Here is a 17,622-nt window from a genome sequence, read left to right on the forward strand (position 1 = left end):
GTTAAAAAGTGGAAAGTATTTATTGAAAAGAATGTCAATAATACTGAAATAAAAAAAATTAAGTAAATGTTTATATTTATTGTTCGTGGAGAAAAAAAAAATGATGACTGAGTGAACATTGTAAATTTCTAGACATTTGCCATCACTTACAATCTATCAAGTGTCTACCTGAGATTATGTAGAACGTAAGGCCCAGCACAATGAACTGTGGTTACTAAACGGAAGAAACTTGTTTCAAAAACTTGTTGCAAAAAAGAGAAACATAAGAGAAACAGAAATAGTTAAAGATTTATAGAATACTTGTTTAAACTTGTATTAAACATAACATAACATCCCTGTGCAGGCCAAATTCTTTGCAGTGATAGAGTTGCTGGCTTACAGCGCCAGAGACCTAGGTTTGATTCTGACTATGGGTGCTGTCTGTGCTGAGTTTGTACGTTCTCCCTGTGACCTCGTAGGTTTTCTCTGGGTATTCTGGTTTCCTCCCACATTTCAAAGATATGCAGGTTAATTGGCTTCTGTAAATTACCTCTAGTGTGTAGAATGTGAAATTGGGATAAAATAAAACATAGTGACAATAATAAACTAAACTAAACTAGTGTATGGGTGTTCGGTGGTCGGTGATGGTTGGTATGGTTGGTGATGGTATGGGTGAAGGTTGGTCGGTGTAGACTCGGTGGGCTGAAGGGGCTCTTCCCACACTGTATCTCTAAACTAAACAAAATAACTACAACTTCCAAAAAAGCTAAAGAAAACGATAATACAAAAAATACAATGTAACCATGGGATCATTTAATTAAATGGCCATTTTTTAAGGGATAAATCCTAGGGAGAAATTTAAAATGTCGAAATAAAGCATTTCTGCTTTATAATGTTTTAAAAGGTATCTCTGCTCCAACTCATTGAATAAACCATGATACGCGATATCACAAAATATTTGTTATCCAAACGCACTGATAAATTCTGTTTCATTTAATACAGAAACACATTTGTTTCAGTATTTCTGTTTCATAGATTGAGGTTATATTAAAGTCATCAATGGTTGTATTCAAAGGCTTTTAGTAAATTAATTGAGCAGATAAAACCTTATGTAGAAGAGTTTTTTTGACAATAGTTCTTTAAAAGATAAATGGTTTTAATAATGTTTATTCCTTCTGGAGGCATTTAAGCAACATTTTCCTGTTTATTAACCACAATTCCAGTGATGTTATCCCTTGTGCTGAGCCAATCTTTGCACATAACGTCAGATGCTTCAACAGAGATGATTAACCCCTCTGGAAATACTCAGACAACAGAATCTTGTTATAATTTTGTGCAAATACATTCAGATCAGCTTGTTGAATTTTGTTCATTCATTCTTTAACATGTTTTCCTCTTTTTCTCATTTTACATAGTTCCTTTTAGCCAACAAAATACGAGTGTGCATTCAACTTATTCTAAATTTTCTGCGATGCTACCCAGTTCACATAATTGAGCTTTACACAAAGGAATCCAACCCGTTTTCATCTGCAACACATCCTTCTGGTGAACATACTGTAATCACTACACATGAACTGATTCATACTTCCAACTTTTTCCAACACCAAGATGCTGTGATATCTGATTTGAATAAGTTGGAGAGGCCAATGTTTGAACAGAAAGATAATAATTCATCAACTGTTGTCAATAAACAGATTAAATTATGATTTATGAAGCCTTAGCATAACTTCACAGCTTCCTTTAGACTTACTGGTGCCTGCATGAAACCTTCCATGCTGGTGTTGAATGTCTCAGAAAATTGGACCTTAAATAGTTGTTACATTTCCGATTTTGTTGTGGGGCTCTTTACTACCATGATAAAATAAATTTCTGGCCTGCAATGAATTTGTGCCTCTCACCAACACATTAGAGGAAAGGAAGGCTCTTTAATATTTTAACATGCACACATTTGTGATTTTGTTTATTTCTCTCTATCTCATAAATATGGAATGTGCAACTTTATATTCGCATAGAGCTTCCGTCGGGAGCTTGCTTGTTTAGCTTTGCTGAATCATGAGGGACAGATTAAAATTGGGTTGTCAAGGGGATCTTTGTTCATGCTGTCAAGTGTAAAGTATACAATTTTTACAAAATAGTAATATTGGCTATGTCCTGTGGAGATATTAATGGACTGAACTATCCTGCTGTTCCCAATATACAAGATAGATTGAAGATTACCGTTAAAAAGTGGAAAGTATTTATTGAAAAGAATGTCAATAATACTGAAATAAAAAAAATTAAGTAAATGTTTATATTTATTGTTCGTGGAGAAAAAAAAAATGATGACTGAGTGAACATTGTAAATTTCTAGACATTTGCCATCACTTACAATCTATCAAGTGTCTACCTGAGATTATGTAGAACGTAAGGCCCAGCACAATGAACTGTGGTTACTAAACGGAAGAAACTTGTTTCAAAAACTTGTTGCAAAAAAGAGAAACATAAGAGAAACAGAAATAGTTAAAGATTTATAGAATACTTGTTTAAACTTGTATTAAACATAACATAACATCCCTGTGCAGGCCAAATTCTTTGCAGTGATAGAGTTGCTGGCTTACAGCGCCAGAGACCTAGGTTTGATTCTGACTATGGGTGCTGTCTGTGCTGAGTTTGTACGTTCTCCCTGTGACCTCGTAGGTTTTCTCTGGGTATTCTGGTTTCCTCCCACATTTCAAAGATATGCAGGTTAATTGGCTTCTGTAAATTACCTCTAGTGTGTAGAATGTGAAATTGGGATAAAATAAAACATAGTGACAATAATAAACTAAACTAAACTAGTGTATGGGTGTTCGGTGGTCGGTGATGGTTGGTATGGTTGGTGATGGTATGGGTGAAGGTTGGTCGGTGTAGACTCGGTGGGCTGAAGGGGCTCTTCCCACACTGTATCTCTAAACTAAACAAAATAACTACAACTTCCAAAAAAGCTAAAGAAAACGATAATACAAAAAATACAATGTAACCATGGGATCATTTAATTAAATGGCCATTTTTTAAGGGATAAATCCTAGGGAGAAATTTAAAATGTCGAAATAAAGCATTTCTGAACCAAATTGAAACAATGACCATTTAGAGGACAAAAAGATAGCAGAAATACTGTAGGCTATCCAACAGTTAAGAAGCTATCCACTGCTTTTGACATCCACCAGATTTTATAATTACGAATAGTTGTTGGTGCACAAGTAACTTTATTGGTTTATCCTCCAAAGTATATCTGGAGTCCTTCATTACGTTTAGATGAATGTTTGTTGATGCTGGTTTTCTTTTCCTACGCAGGAACAAGATTTCCTTTTCTATTAAGTGATGGCAAACAGCCTGGGCTCAATTGATGCTGCATTCTTGTTCCCAGAGCCAAATGGGAACCTTGCAAACGATTTTTTTCAAAGTTGCATCTCAATAGATCCCAATGGCATTATTAATGTCGCTTCATTAATGATCCACCCAAACTCTCTTCCAATGCACTTGTTGGCATCAGAGGAGATTGAGAGTGATACCATGTGATTCACGGTGCTGTCAAAAGCTGTTCAGTAACAACATTGTAATCTATGTTCCTCTCCCCTTCCTCCAGGTTACACCGAGGAAGCTATGCGGTGGCCAGGAATTCAGACCCGTCTCAGACCTTTGAGCATTTGGTATCACCACCCTCTAACCACAAAAGCACCAGCTCAGGTATATTCATGCTAGTGGATCTATTTATACAGGATAGGAACGAACAGCATTGAACAGGGTCAGAGAGCAGGGGCATTTTGTCCAAAAGATTACTCAGGTACATCTTGATCAGTCTGAAGAAAGATCTCAAACTGAACCATCACCCATCCATGTTCTCCAGGGATGCTGCCTGACCCGCTGAGTTACTCCAGCACTTTGTGTCCTTTTTTGAATATCTTGATGGGCTCTGCTTATGAAGAACATATGCTGAACTATATTCACAAAAGTATTTGCCACTAAACCTACTAAGCTGCCAGTCAGTGTGAAGTTATTTGTTACCTGGCTCGGGACTGTATTTTGTGATACAGTTACAGATCTGCTACCATAAAACAAGTGGCTTTTGCATCGACAAGCCAAGTGGTCCTGCATGGGTAGTGACCCAACTCACATCTCGCAGATGTATAATCTGCCTTCCATGCCCCTGGAATGGAACAAACACCCTTCTTCTGCACACATACGCCTTACTGTCCAACTTCTTTGACCTCAAAGGTGCTGCAGATTATGCTGAACAGTAGACAGGGAGCAGCAGTGCCCAGTGGTAGAATGTCACTGAAGTAGACACAGTGGACAATCTTGTGTCTGAGGATGATAATACAACACACCTCAGAGCATTCCACACAAATAATCATGGATGATATACCATTAGCTGGGAAATCTTAACAAACCCCCGGCTTGGGGAGCGCCGAGAACAAAGAGGGGCCCGGCGTAGGAGGGCCACTGAGAGAACAGAGAGGGACTCAGGTGATGGGGAGGGGGGGGAGAAGGAAGAGGGACCATTGGGATTATATTGAATACTTTTGTAATAGACAATAATAGACAATAGACAATAGGTGCAGGAGTAGGCCATTCAGCCCTTCGAGCCAGCACCGCCATTCAATGCGATCATTCGATGCGGTCAGTGCCCTATACGCTGTGTTTTTTTTGCATACTTGGGTCTTGTAAGCAAACAAAGAATTTCACTGTACCAAGTGCACGTAACAATAAAGTATCAATCAATTGTAGTCAGTCCTAAAAGTGTTTACAAGACATTTCTAAGTACATGAACGTGGGTCTGACTGCAAGAATTTAGATCAATTGTTTCCATTGGTTTCCCCTACACTCAGGTTTCCACCGAGTCCAGCGTCATGCTGCTGTGTGCAGCAGAAGGTGGTCACAATGAATGAGTGCAGTTGCTTTGATGTGCAGTGCACTGGTAAATCATTCATGAAGAAAATTTGACATTCTTCTCAATGGTGTGCAGTTTATGACCCCGTGAAGTAGGCCCAGAGGACATCTTTCTCAACGTGAAATGAGAGGCTGGAAACCTTGGCAAACGTTGCCTTCAGTGGCTTCGAGCAAAAAAACTAACTGCTTGAAGGAACTCAGCATGCTCATCACCCACACACCCATCCTCAAACCACTTCTTCCTTGGCTAACCTTTCCTATCCCTTCCCCCGTCTGGTTCCATCTGATCATTACCTTCTTTTCCTTCTCACATTCCAGTTTCTGTCTCTAATATCCCTTCCCCCCGTCCCCACCTGGCTCCATTATATTCCTTCTCTGTTTCCACCTATCACCCAGCAGACTGTGACACAAAATGCCCCCATCCCCCCTCCCACACCTGGCTCCATCCGTCCATGATCCTCCACCTCATCTAATTCCACCTAAAACCTACCTGTCCCTTTCTCTCCTCCCCCTCTCATCTTCACACTGGCTATCTTCATCTACACACTCCATCCTAATAGATTCATGTAGTCATACAGCACGGAAAACAGGCCCTTCAGCCCAACTTGCCCATGCAGACCAAGATGCCCATCTATACCAACTGCCCACGTTTGGCTTATATCCCTCTTTCCTATCTATGTACCTGTCCAAATTTATTTTAAATGTTGTTATAGTTTCAACCATCTGAAACGTCAACCATCCTGCACAGATAGTACTTGTCCCTCTGAGTTCTTCCAGCAGTTTGTTTTCTGCTCAAGATTCCAGCATCCGCAATCTCTTGTGTCTTCAGTGGCTTAGAGTTTAGTAGGTGAGCCAGGTTCAAATGACAATAGTTACATGCCTTTCTTATGCTTACTTGCAAATGCACTGTTTGACAAGGAAGGGCAGAAATCTTTCCCAAAAAGAGTATCAAAAGCAGCATGAACAGACCCAACAAGCCTCACCTTTGTACTTCATCGCCACTGTCCTGCAAAACTCTGACCAGAAATCTGGTAAGTTATTACATTTGTTTGGAACTTTTCCCTAAGGATATCATTTCTATTCTGTATGGAATAATTGTACACAACAGCTGACAAATAAAGATTGGTTATCGTAATAGGAAATGAAGCGAATAGGAAACTCTCTAAATATTAAAAGGTAATTTTGTCTTTGTAAACGACATTCTGTGTAATAATTAGGTCTCCCTAAAGAATTAGATAATGTAAAACAAAAAGAAATTCAAAAATATAAAGCGGAACCATTTCTACCATTTCTGCAGTTCATTGTCAGTTTCATTTTTACAGTGAGGTATAGTATTAATCTCAATTTATAAATGAATGAGAAACAAAACATAACTCATTCTGGAAGACTGCTCAATCCCCAACATGAATTCACCTATTTCTCTTCTCCCTACATTCCTTTCTCTGGCTTCACAATTTGTAACTCTTCCTTCCTTTTACCTCACACCTTCTGTCTTTCATCTCTGGCCTTTTGTCCAACCATCTGCCTATTACCCCCCCCCCCCCCCTCCCCCCCTCCCCCCCCTATGTTCACCTATTACCTGCCTAGCTTTGTCCTGCCCCTCCACTCTTCTGGCTTTCTGTCCGCCCCACCCCCTACAATGAGTCTGAAGGGTCCCGATCCGAAATGTTATTTATCCATGTTCTCCAGGGATGCAGCCTGACTTGTTGGGTTAGTCCAGCACTTTGTGCCTTTCTTTGTAAACCAGCATCTGCAGCTCCTTGTATCTACATGCATTCAGTTGCAATGGATCTTTTGAGTATAAAGTGCCAACGTTGTGCTCCAACAGTACTGGATGTTTGAAACGATGCGATGCCTACCTTTGAGCGACAAGCAAGACTGACACCCAGCCATGTGTAGTGGGAGTGTAAGCAAGAGCCTGCCTGGTTTTATTCCTCTCTGCAGCAGCAGACCTATTGACGCAATATGGTGAGGCGTCTTGCCAGCGCCCCCTGCTGCTCAGTGCGCTAGTGAGTTTTATACGGATGAAAGGCAGGGTTGATGTTTGATCAGGTTGCCGCCGGAGGATCACTCCCGCCTCTTCAAACACTGTTACAGTCTCTTTGCTGTGCTTCTGGAGCGACTTCAAAATACCGCAGTTTAAAGCGTTGTGCGGCTCCTCCGTTACCATTGTATCAATGGGTATCGCGGGATACGAACTCAGAGCGAGTAAGGATTCGTCTGAGTCGTTATTTATACTTTTATTGGATCACATGACCACAGAACAACTGTGAGTTTTGGTGGAGATGGGAATGGTCCTATGGTGTCCAACAGAGCTTAGAACAAAAGTTAACATTGGAGCACTTGTGCAGCAAGATTACAATGATCTACATTATTTAACACTGTGCACGAGAGTGTTATTTAGAATCAGAATTACCTTTATTGTCATCCAAAAAAACAAGTCTTTTGGACAAATATATTATTTGTATGTGTTCTGTTAACTTTTTGTTTCCAGGAAAGTAAATAACACGCATTATATTTTCCCTTCTATTTTAACCCAGTGCTCTGCTAATCTGCACAACTTGAATGCACGTTGCAATAACATCTAAATAGGATTTCTGGAGGATTTGAACACAGTCAATGTTTTCATTTTGAGGAAATAAACCAGCGATGCCAGATTTTGTTAATTAATGTGTTTGGAATTGCTCTGCCTGTTTCATTTTGATGCTTCTGGACTGCGATCTGGGTCAGAAATAGGAAAACATGTCAAACTTCAAAAAGGTTTTGCTTCCTTGAGCGAAATATTTGATATAATTTTGCTAAAACGCACCTAAAACATTGTTTTACACATTATTTGTAAATCGTATTTTAACTCTTTTCCGAAATAATGGAACCTTATGTCATTTTCTCCATTTGAAATTGGTAGTGACATTTCAAATATATTCCCCAATTTCTTTCTTTATAGTGCTACACATGTGGGTTTAAACTAAGTTGTGGGGGGGGGGGAGGGGTTGACAAATTGGGAATATGAAGATGGAGTTAAAGGGGAAGCAAATACAGCAGAAATTGCAAACGACTCTCGAATAAATGGGAAGGAAAGTTCTAGCTGGGATAAGAGAGTAAGGTCAGGGCCAATGGTGACCGGTGTGAGAGGGGAGGTGAATACCGAAGTTAAAGTGTTGTATTTAAATGCGCAAAGTATAAAAAATAAAGTGGATGAGCTTGAGGCTCAGTTAGACATTGGCAAGTATGATGTTGTGGGAATTACAGAGACATGGCTATGAGGACCAGGGCTGGGAACTGAATATTCAGGGGTACACAACATATAGAAAAGACATATATATATAGTATAAGAAAATAACTGCAGATGCTGGTACAAATCGATTTATTCACAAAATGCTGGAGTAACTCAGCAGGTCGGGCAGCATCTCGGGAGAGAAGGAATGGGTGACGTTTCGGGTCGAGACCCTTCTTCAGACTGTATAGAAGTCTGTAAATACGATTTACAATTTTCAGTATAGAAAAGACAGACAGGTGGGCAGAGGGGGTGGGGTCGCTCTGTTGGTAAGGGATAATATTCAGTCCCTTGCAAGGGGTGACATAGAATCAGGAGATGTAGAATCAGTATGGATAGAAATGAGGAATTGTAAGGGTAAAAAGACCCTAATGGGAGTTATCTACAGGCCCCCAAACAGTAGCCTCGACATAGGGTCGAGAGCTAAAATTGGCATGTCGCAAATGTAATGCTACGGTGGTTATGGGAGATTTCAACATGCAGGTAGATTGGGAAAATCAGGTTGGTACTGGACCCCAGGAAAGGGAGTTTGTGGAGTGCCTCCGAGATGGGTTCTTAGAACAGCTTGTACTGGAGCCTACCAGGGAGAAGGCAATTCTGGATTTAGTGTTGTGTAATGAACCTGATCTGATAAGGGGACTCAAGGTAAAAGAGCCATTAGGAGGCAGTGATCATAATATGATAAGTTTTACTCTACAAATTGAGAGGGAAAAGGGAAAATCGGAAGTGTCAGTATTACAGCAAAGGGGATTACAGAGGCATGGGACAGGAGCTGGCCAGATTTGACAGGAAAGATGGTGGAACAGCAATGGCAGGTATTCCTGGGAATAATGCAGAAGTTGCAGGATCAATTTATCCCAAAGAGGAGGTAAGATTCTAAGGTGAGTAAGAGGCACCCATGGTTGACAAGGGAAGTCAAGGACAGCATAAAAATAAAAGAGAAGAAGTATAACATAGCAAAGAAGAGTGGGAAGCCAGAGGATTGGGACTCTTTTAAAGAGCAACAGAAGATAACTAAAAAGGCAATACGGGGAGAAAACATGAGGGACGAGGGTAAACTAGCCAATAATATAAAGGAGGATAGTAAAAGCTTTTTTAGGTATGTGGAGGAAAAAAATAGTCAAGGCAAATGTGGGTCCCTTGAAGACAGAAGCAGGGGAATTTATTATGGGGAACAAGGAAATGGCAGACGAGTTGAACCAGTACTTTGGATCTGTCTTCACTAAGGAAGGTACAAATAATCTCCCAGATGTTCTAGTGGCCAGAGATCCTAGGATGACGGAGGAATTGAAGGAAATTCACATTAGGCAGGAAATGGTATTGGGTAGACTGATGGGACTGAAGGCTGATAAATCCCCAGGGCCTGATGGTCTGCATCGCAGAATACTTATGTAGGTGGCTCTAGAAATTGTGGACGCATTGGTGATCATTTTACAATGTTCTATAGATTCAGGATCAGTTCCTGTGGATTGGAGGGTAGCTAATGTTATCCCACTTTTTAAGAAAGGAAGGAGAGAGGAAATGGGAAATTATAGACCAGTTAGTCTGACATCAGTGATGGGGAAGATGCTGGAGTCAATTATAAAAGACGAAATTGCGGAGCATTTGGATAGCAGTAACAGGATTGTTCCCAGTCAGCATGGATTTACGAAGGGAAAATCATGCTTGCCTAATCTTCTGGAATTTTTTGAGGATGTAACTAGGAAAATTGACAGGGGAGAGCTGGTGGATGTAGTGTACCTTGACTTTCAGAAAGCCTTCAACAAGGTCCCACATAGGAGATTAGTGGGCAAAATTAGAGCACATGGTATTGGGGGTAGTGTACTGACATGGATAGAAAATTGGTTGGCAGACAGAAAGCAAAGAGTGGGGATAAATGGGTCCCTTTCAGAATGACAGGCAGTGACTAGTGGGGTACCGCAAGGCTCGGTGCTGGGACCGCAGCTATTTACAATATACATTAATGACTTGGATGAAGGGATTAAAAGTACCATTAGCAAATTGGCAGATGATACAAAGCTGGATGGCAGTGTGAACTGTGAGGAAGATGCTATGAGGTTGCAGGGTGACTTGGACAGGTTGTGTGAGTGGGCGGATGCATGGCAGATGCAGTTTAATGTGGATAAGTGTGAGGTTATCCACTTTGGTGGTAAGAATAGGAAGGCAGATTATTATCTGAATGGTGTCAAGTTAGGAAAACATGACGTACAATGAGATCTGGGTGTCCTACTGCATCAGTCACTGAAAGGAAGCATGCAGGTACAGCAGGCAGTGAAGAAAGCCAATGGAATGTTGGCCTTCATAACAAGAGGAGTTGAGTATAGGAGCAAAGAGGTCCTTCTGCAATTGTACAGGCCCCTAGTGAGACCGCACCTGGAGTACTGTGTGCAGTTTTGGTCCCCAAATTTGAGGAATTATGTTCTTGCTATTGAGGGTGTGCAGCGTAGGTTTACTAGGTCAATTCCCAGAATGGCAGGACTGTCATATGTTGAAAGACTGGAGCGACTAGGCTTGTATACACTGAAATTTAGAAGGATGAGAGGGGATCTTATCGAAACATATAAGATTATTAAGGGGTTGGACACGTTAGAGGCAGAAACCATGTTCTCAATGTTGGGGGAGTCCAGAAGCAGGGGCCACAGTTTAAGAATAAGGGGTAGGCCATTTAGAATGGAGACGAGGAAAAACTTTTTCAGTCAGAGTTGTAAATCTGTGGAATTCTCTGCCTCAGAAGGCTGTGGAGGCCGATTCTCTGAATGCATTCAAGAGAGAGCTAGATAGAGCTCTTAAGGATAGCGGAGTCAGGGGGTATAGGGAGAAGGCAGGAATGGGGTACTGATTGAGAATGATCAGCCATGATCACATTGAATGGCGGTGCTGGCTCGAAGGGTCGAAGGGCCTACTCCTGCACTTATTGTCTATTGTCTATAACAATTTATTTACCCCTTTATCGAGAGCCTGTAAATAAATCACTGTGCTTAATGATAAGTAATACAATACAAACTGTAAAACAAAATACAATCTACGTGGATGTCTATACGTCACTGCTAATGGTCCTGGGCGCCCATTCCAACTTGATAACCATTTCACTGGAAGTAACTGAATGATGTTCCTTTTAAAGCATCTTCACACAAACTTTATGTTGCTTTCCTTTCTTTAAAATTAGTATCACATTTTTTATTGGAACGTGCAAGAGTTTAGAAATGTGAAAGTTCAAGTATATCTGCTGTTAATTTGACTTAACCATATCATCAAATAAGAGAACGGTGGAATGATGCCGTTCGCAAAGTAAACTGTGTGTACTGTATATCTCAGATCCAAAATTTGACTGCATATACCTAAAACCAATCGAAGAACAGATGCGTGGCGAATTAAAAGCGTTGTTCGTGCCTATCCTTTAGGCAAAGAAAATGTTTGCTCCTCCGATTTTTTTTGCACTTTACCCACTAAACTAAAATTCTTAGTGAACGCTACAATAATGGGCTTTGCTGGGGAGGGGTGCAAAGAGACTGAAGCTTGTTTTATACATAAATGATGTTCCTTTTATACATAAAACGCAGTGCCAGCGGAACTCAGCGGGTCAGGCAGCGTCTATGGAGGGACAGACGAAGTTTCGGGTTGGGACCCTTTAAAAAAAAGTCTGTTTTAAGTCCATTTAGTTTAGTTTAGAGACATAGCGTGGAAACAGGTCTTTCAGCTGAACGAGTCCATGCCGACGACTATCGATCACCCGTACACTGACTAGTTCAATGTTATCACACATTCGCATCTTACAATTAACCTGACGTCTTTTGGGATGTGGGAGGAAACCGGATCACCGGGAGGAACCCCACGCGGTCACAGGGTTGCTTTTTGCAAATTGCTTTTGCAGCTGTACAGAACTTTTATCCGTGGCATCCTCGGTACAGAAACGACATATTATTAGTTATGTTTATAAATTGGTTTATAAATTGGAGCAAGTGCTTTAGCAGGTGGCTTTCTGCGGGGTAAATCTTACCTGATAGGCATCGGGGATATTGACTGTTTCCCCATGCTCCGCCACATAACCAATGATCCCCTTCCCCCACGGCACCTGCACTTCGCTGGAGTTGTCCATGCTGCACGAAGGCAGCACCGTGGTCCTTGCGTGCACGTCAAAGAATTTGGAGATGAGTGTCTTTTTGTTGGAGCTTCCCTCCACGAGGAACAAGGAGCAGCGGTCGGCGTCCACCAAGATGCAGACAAATATGAGGATCTTGTAACTTAGGCTGGTCAGGTCCAGGTCGTTGGATATGTCTTTCACTAATTCCAGAAAGAATGCTCTCTCGTTGCTGTCCCTGAGCTCGTATTTGTAATCGATGGCCGTGGATGTATACTGAGGGATGTTCACCCTGGATTCTAGTAAGGCGCTCAAGATGTGGGCCGTAGTGGGAGGCAGCGAGCTCGCTTTCCTGAGCAAAGCTCGCCGCCTCACGCTGGAAAGCGGCTCCTTATCCCTGGAGTTGACGTGCTCGTCGTAAGTCCTGTTGGCGGTCAGTGCCTTGGATCGGGCAAAACTTTTTCTCAGCTCCCTCTGCGACGGTCTCCTCTGCAGGCCGTCGGCTTTGGACGCCCAGGACTCTTTGGCTGAAACTTTCTTTTCCGTGCTGGAAGTTAACGTGGGGGGTTTTCCCAGGTGATGTTGCTTGAGCCATTTCTCCACCGCGCTGTATTTCCCCTTCCTCAGCAGGTAGTCTTCGAAAAGATCCGGATGGTTATCCAGAAAAGTTTCCACTTCGGAAAAGTCGAGCTTTGTCGAACTCGACATAACTGCAGCTGAGGGGATCTGGGTGAACGCAACGGGCGATGTCCCACAGAAGTATTGTAGCGGCATGCCCCGGCGAGACGGCGTCGTCTACAGGTCACATTTCCAAGCGCAACACCAGCGAGGAGTCGTTTGAACGCGATGCTTTGTATTTGTGAATCGACATAATGGCTCTAACTTTTGGAGGAAAAGAATTCCTCACTTGCGATAGATTTGACAGCCCTCGGTGCCTTTCCCACAGTCCAGTCCTGTCTGCGAGCTTCCCATCCAGGGTGTGCTGAGGCTGCGTACCAAGCCACGGTCGGCAATGACAGGGAAAGCGTGGATCCTCCTGATCTACTGACGTAGGGAGCACTGTAGCGGTCTACTCTGGCCGTAACACAATTGTTTAACTGGCGCAGTACAATCGTGGAAATATTTTGCTGAATCTGGCAGTGTCCACTGCCTTTGCAAAGTTTAAGCAGCGCTGACATCTTTTCGATTGATCTTTGGAAAAGCGGAGAGTGTGTCTAATTTCTATCAAGCCGGCACTGCACTCATTGAGGAACGAGACGAAAAGGGAAACTCGGACCATGTGTAAGAATCGTGAGATTACTATCAAAAGGAATGCAAAGTACACTATATGATACCAGATATTAATCACTCGCCGATCCTGTGATCGGGAACCTGGTTAAGATAATAAAGCATATCTGGCCAGCTATGTGGCAGATATTTTGATCAATATGAATATATATGGTTAAAAAAAACAACATTTTATTGTCCTACGCAACTAATCATTATGATATCAAAGGATAACCGGAGAATTAAAGAGAATGATATAGGAGAGGCGCATTTCAAAGCCCAGTCGCGTGTGTTTTTGCGGAACCAATGCTTTGTATCTGCCTGGCGACCTCCCCAAGGAGAAATTCTCCATGGAACTTGCGTAAGGCAAGTGAAGGAGTTTCTACGTCTGCATTTAAACACGTCCAGCGTCCACAAGTCTGATACAGGTTTGTGTGGTAAGACCTCTCTCGAGAGGCTTCCTAGGTTAAAGCTGTCGTGGCCCCATCTTCCTCCTCCCCTTTATATTATCGAAGAGCGTTATGTTATGTTATGTTATGTTATGTTATGTTATTAGCCGGCACCACCAGCTCACAACTTGCTTATGTACACTTCACTAATCCAGCACCGAGAACCGAACAATAAAGAAAACCATCATCAACATCCCCTCCCCCCCAACCCTATCTATGGTTGTGTTCCGAGACCAATGTATAAACGCAATCACCGTGTATTCGCCGGTAGAAATTTAATAAAATAATCCAACAGATCACCAGAATAAAGAAATATAACGTTAAGAAATAATCTACCCATGTTCTCTTAAAATGCTGCCTGACCCGCTGAGTTACTCTAGCAATGTGTGCCCTTTTGTGTATTAACCAGCATCTGCAGTTCTTTGTTGACGTTTAGAAATATTACTCTTGATTATCAATCAAAGTTTGCAAACATCATTTGGTGATTTGTTTCTGGGATGTGCTTTTAATATTTAAGCGTCACTGGAGCCGAGTCTGGGACAAAAGGCGACAGGGCTAACTAACAATGTGAAAGGTCTGTGCTATTATAAACCCAGTTACATCGGCTTCTCGCAGATGACAATCTGTTTTTTTTTTGCAGTGACAGATGCCTCGCGTGGAGTGCCGTTTGAACTGAGAGGGTTGAATCTTTTGAAATAGTCTGCGGGAGGTTAGTGACGAAGCCCATACCCTTGGTTGAGCGGAGAGCAGACGTGAACACTTACTTCCACGCAGCTCCGAGCAAACGTCAGACAGAAAGAAACAGCACCCAGGAAGCCAGCCGCACAACGATTGCCCACCATACCAGATATTCTCCCTCGATCATACCCCATTGTTGTCGATTATCCGCTGCTATAACAGCACCGTCAATTTTGGCTATTGATGAATGGAAAGTAGTAAAGCGTTTTTGTTCTGCCAAGATTTAACAACCAGTGTTTCCGTTTCTAATAGATTAGCCCAATGTGAGTTTTAATATGTGCCCATTGCCAATATTGTTGTGAGAACTAAACATTTATCGGTCTAATCTTTTTTTAAATTATCCGCGTTTAAAAAAAATTCCGAATGAGGAAATCTGGTGTAATATTGCGGCATGTTTAAAGCGGAGATTGACAGATTCTTGAATAGTAGGGGGGGGTCAAGCGTTATGGGAGAAGACAGGGGAGAGAAGAGGGAAAGGGATCAGCCATGATTTGAATGGTGCACTCGATGGGCCTGAATGGCCTAATTTTGCTCCTATGACTTATGAACATGTTGTTAATTGATAGATTTTGAAAACAAATACGTCCATATATTTGAATACATGTAGTTGTGATCATCATTGAAGAGACAAAGAGTTAGTATTAGGCAATATTTGTTTCCAGTTTCAGCCGCTCGCCACTCTCCGCGGTGGCCATCTGGTTTTAGTATGTGTAGGAACAAACCCAAGATCACGCAAGGGCAAGCAAGGTTGACGGCCATTTCAGTCTTCCCTGTCCCCAACCAGCTAAACAGTTTCAACGTTCAACTTTGAACATCGCCTCCAATATTTATTTACCTGTTATCAACATTACACCAGGACAGCGGTTGTTTCCCACATTGCTCAATGTCATGTATTTAAATACATCGAGTTAGAGAAAGCTGGACAGATGGCCAAGCCCTTTTTCGTCTGCAGGTCACAAAGTGTTAGGATGAAGAGGAAGAAGGTATTTGAATTGGTCTTCCCATAAATTACGGCATACTTCATCCAGATACTAACCAATTTAAAAATAAATAAAAAATGAAAGCATTGTTCTTTTTTCAAAAGGCTGTTAAAATTCAATCGCAACACATTTATCAATGAGCAGATCTAGTTTCAAGTGTTTCCACATTCTCTGGAGGGTACAAAGTACTCCCCAGCCAGTTAATTTGGAAGAATAGTCACTATTAGAAATGGTGACCAAACCTTGTTCAGCAGGGTCACACAATTGTGAGATGAATGGACAGCCACCTTAATTTTGTTCGTGTAGACGAACAATAAGGGTTTTTTTTCAATTCCAGGATAATTAAACTGTTCTTCAAGTAGTGTTCTGGGATCTTTCCAATCCGCCCGAGTGAGCAGATACTTCACGTCAATGTCCAACATGAAAAATGATTCCTTTGACATCTGACAATGAAGCGTTAACTATGAATTACTCTGATATGTCTGCCTAGATTGTGTATTCATGCCCTAGAGAAATGCTTCAAGCATGATTTATTCAGATGCATTGAGACAAACAAAAAACAATGTCCAAGTGCGAAGAGTTGTTACAATGAATTGCAGATGCTGGTATACAAAAAAAAACCCCACAAAGTGCCATAGTAACTCAGTGAGTCAGGCAGCATCTCTGGAGAACATGCACGATGATGTTTTGGGTCGGGACCCTTCTTCAAACTGAAATGCTTTTTCTGAGGTGTGAGGGCCTGTTTTGGAAACACTTTGGGCATTGTGGGATTAATGAAACACAGCTCTATAAATAAAGCAAAGGGAAGCATTTAAAATGTAAACTGTTTTGATTTTTTAAACAAATTAGCAAGATAAAATGGAATCAGCAGCCACCTTCATCCATATTGTCCCAATGTGTGGTCATAAATACTTACACCGCTAATTCCACAATGCACGATTATAGCCATGCTTTAGTATTTTACTGTTGATATATACACAGTATATGTGTTACTTTTTATATATATAACATATGTGTGTGCGTGCGTGCGTGCCTGCGTGTGTGTGTATATATATATATATATATATATATATATATAAATATATAATTTATTTTTTGGTTCATGAGTTATCCCTATGGTTAATGTACTTGCCATTTGGTGCATGAGTTGTCCACACCATTGGCGAAATATATATGTGCAATATATATATTAACATTCTGAGGTAGTAATGTAAAATGAAACTGGAAAGCTTTGCAAGCCCTTTGCCCTTTGATATTAATAAAGAGAAGGAAAAAGGTCCAGTCATAATATTGCTGTGAAAAATCAGTAGAGCGCACATCAAAGGAAATTGCAGAAGTTTAAGTAGTGAAATAGCAGAATCATACCAATCATATTGTAAATGTCATGTTTGAAGACTACAAGACGGAACGATCAAGAAATGACGGAGAGCACTAGATATAGCAAAAGCTTCAGGATCAGAGAATCTCACAGCAATAAAACTGAAGATCTGCATTCTTGAATTAGTCTCTGTCTCTAGACTAGCTGTTCCATTACAGTTACAGCACTGGCTCCTTTCAGACCATTAGGAAAATTACCTAGATGTGCCCTGTTAACACAAAGTGAAACAAATCCAATCTGGATAACTACCCTCCAGTCAGTCTGCTCTTAATCATCAGCAAACTGATGGAAGCTCTTGTCGACATTTCTACCAAGTGGCAGTTGTTCATCAGTCAAGGCACTGAGCATAAAGGTCAGAAAGTTATGTTACAGCTTTATAGGACTTTGGTTAGGCTGCATTTAGAGTATTGTGTGCAGTTCTGGTCACCTCATTACAGGAAGGATGCAGTGGCTTTGGAGAGGGTGCAGAAGAGGAGATTAGTTTAACTTGACATCATGTTTGGCATGGACATTATGGGCCAACGGGCCTGTTCCTGTGCTGCACTGTCCTATGTTCTAATAACCTTTGCTCA

The 17,622-nt window shown here is 41.4% G+C and overlaps 1 protein-coding gene across 2 annotated transcripts in view; it reads right to left on the reverse strand.

Moving 5' to 3' along the window:
* pde11a (phosphodiesterase 11a) overlaps positions 1 to 13,024 on the reverse strand; it is a 160,359-nt gene extending 147,335 nt beyond the window's left edge. Inside the window, exon 1 of one of the 2 annotated variants that reach the window (XM_078403998.1) lies at positions 12,159 to 13,024. In XM_078403998.1, the coding sequence (XP_078260124.1) occupies positions 12,159 to 13,013 (855 nt within the window). In that variant the 5' untranslated portion in view covers positions 13,014 to 13,024. Of the gene's footprint in view, positions 1 to 6,746; positions 6,772 to 12,158 lie in introns of those variants that run through there. The other variant, XM_078403999.1, reaches the window with a different exon arrangement.
* Between the last annotated feature and the right edge of the window lie 4,598 nt (positions 13,025 to 17,622).

This window comes from Rhinoraja longicauda, chromosome 8, assembly GCF_053455715.1.
Source record: "Rhinoraja longicauda isolate Sanriku21f chromosome 8, sRhiLon1.1, whole genome shotgun sequence".
Taxonomy (NCBI): Eukaryota; Metazoa; Chordata; class Chondrichthyes; order Rajiformes; family Arhynchobatidae; genus Rhinoraja; species Rhinoraja longicauda.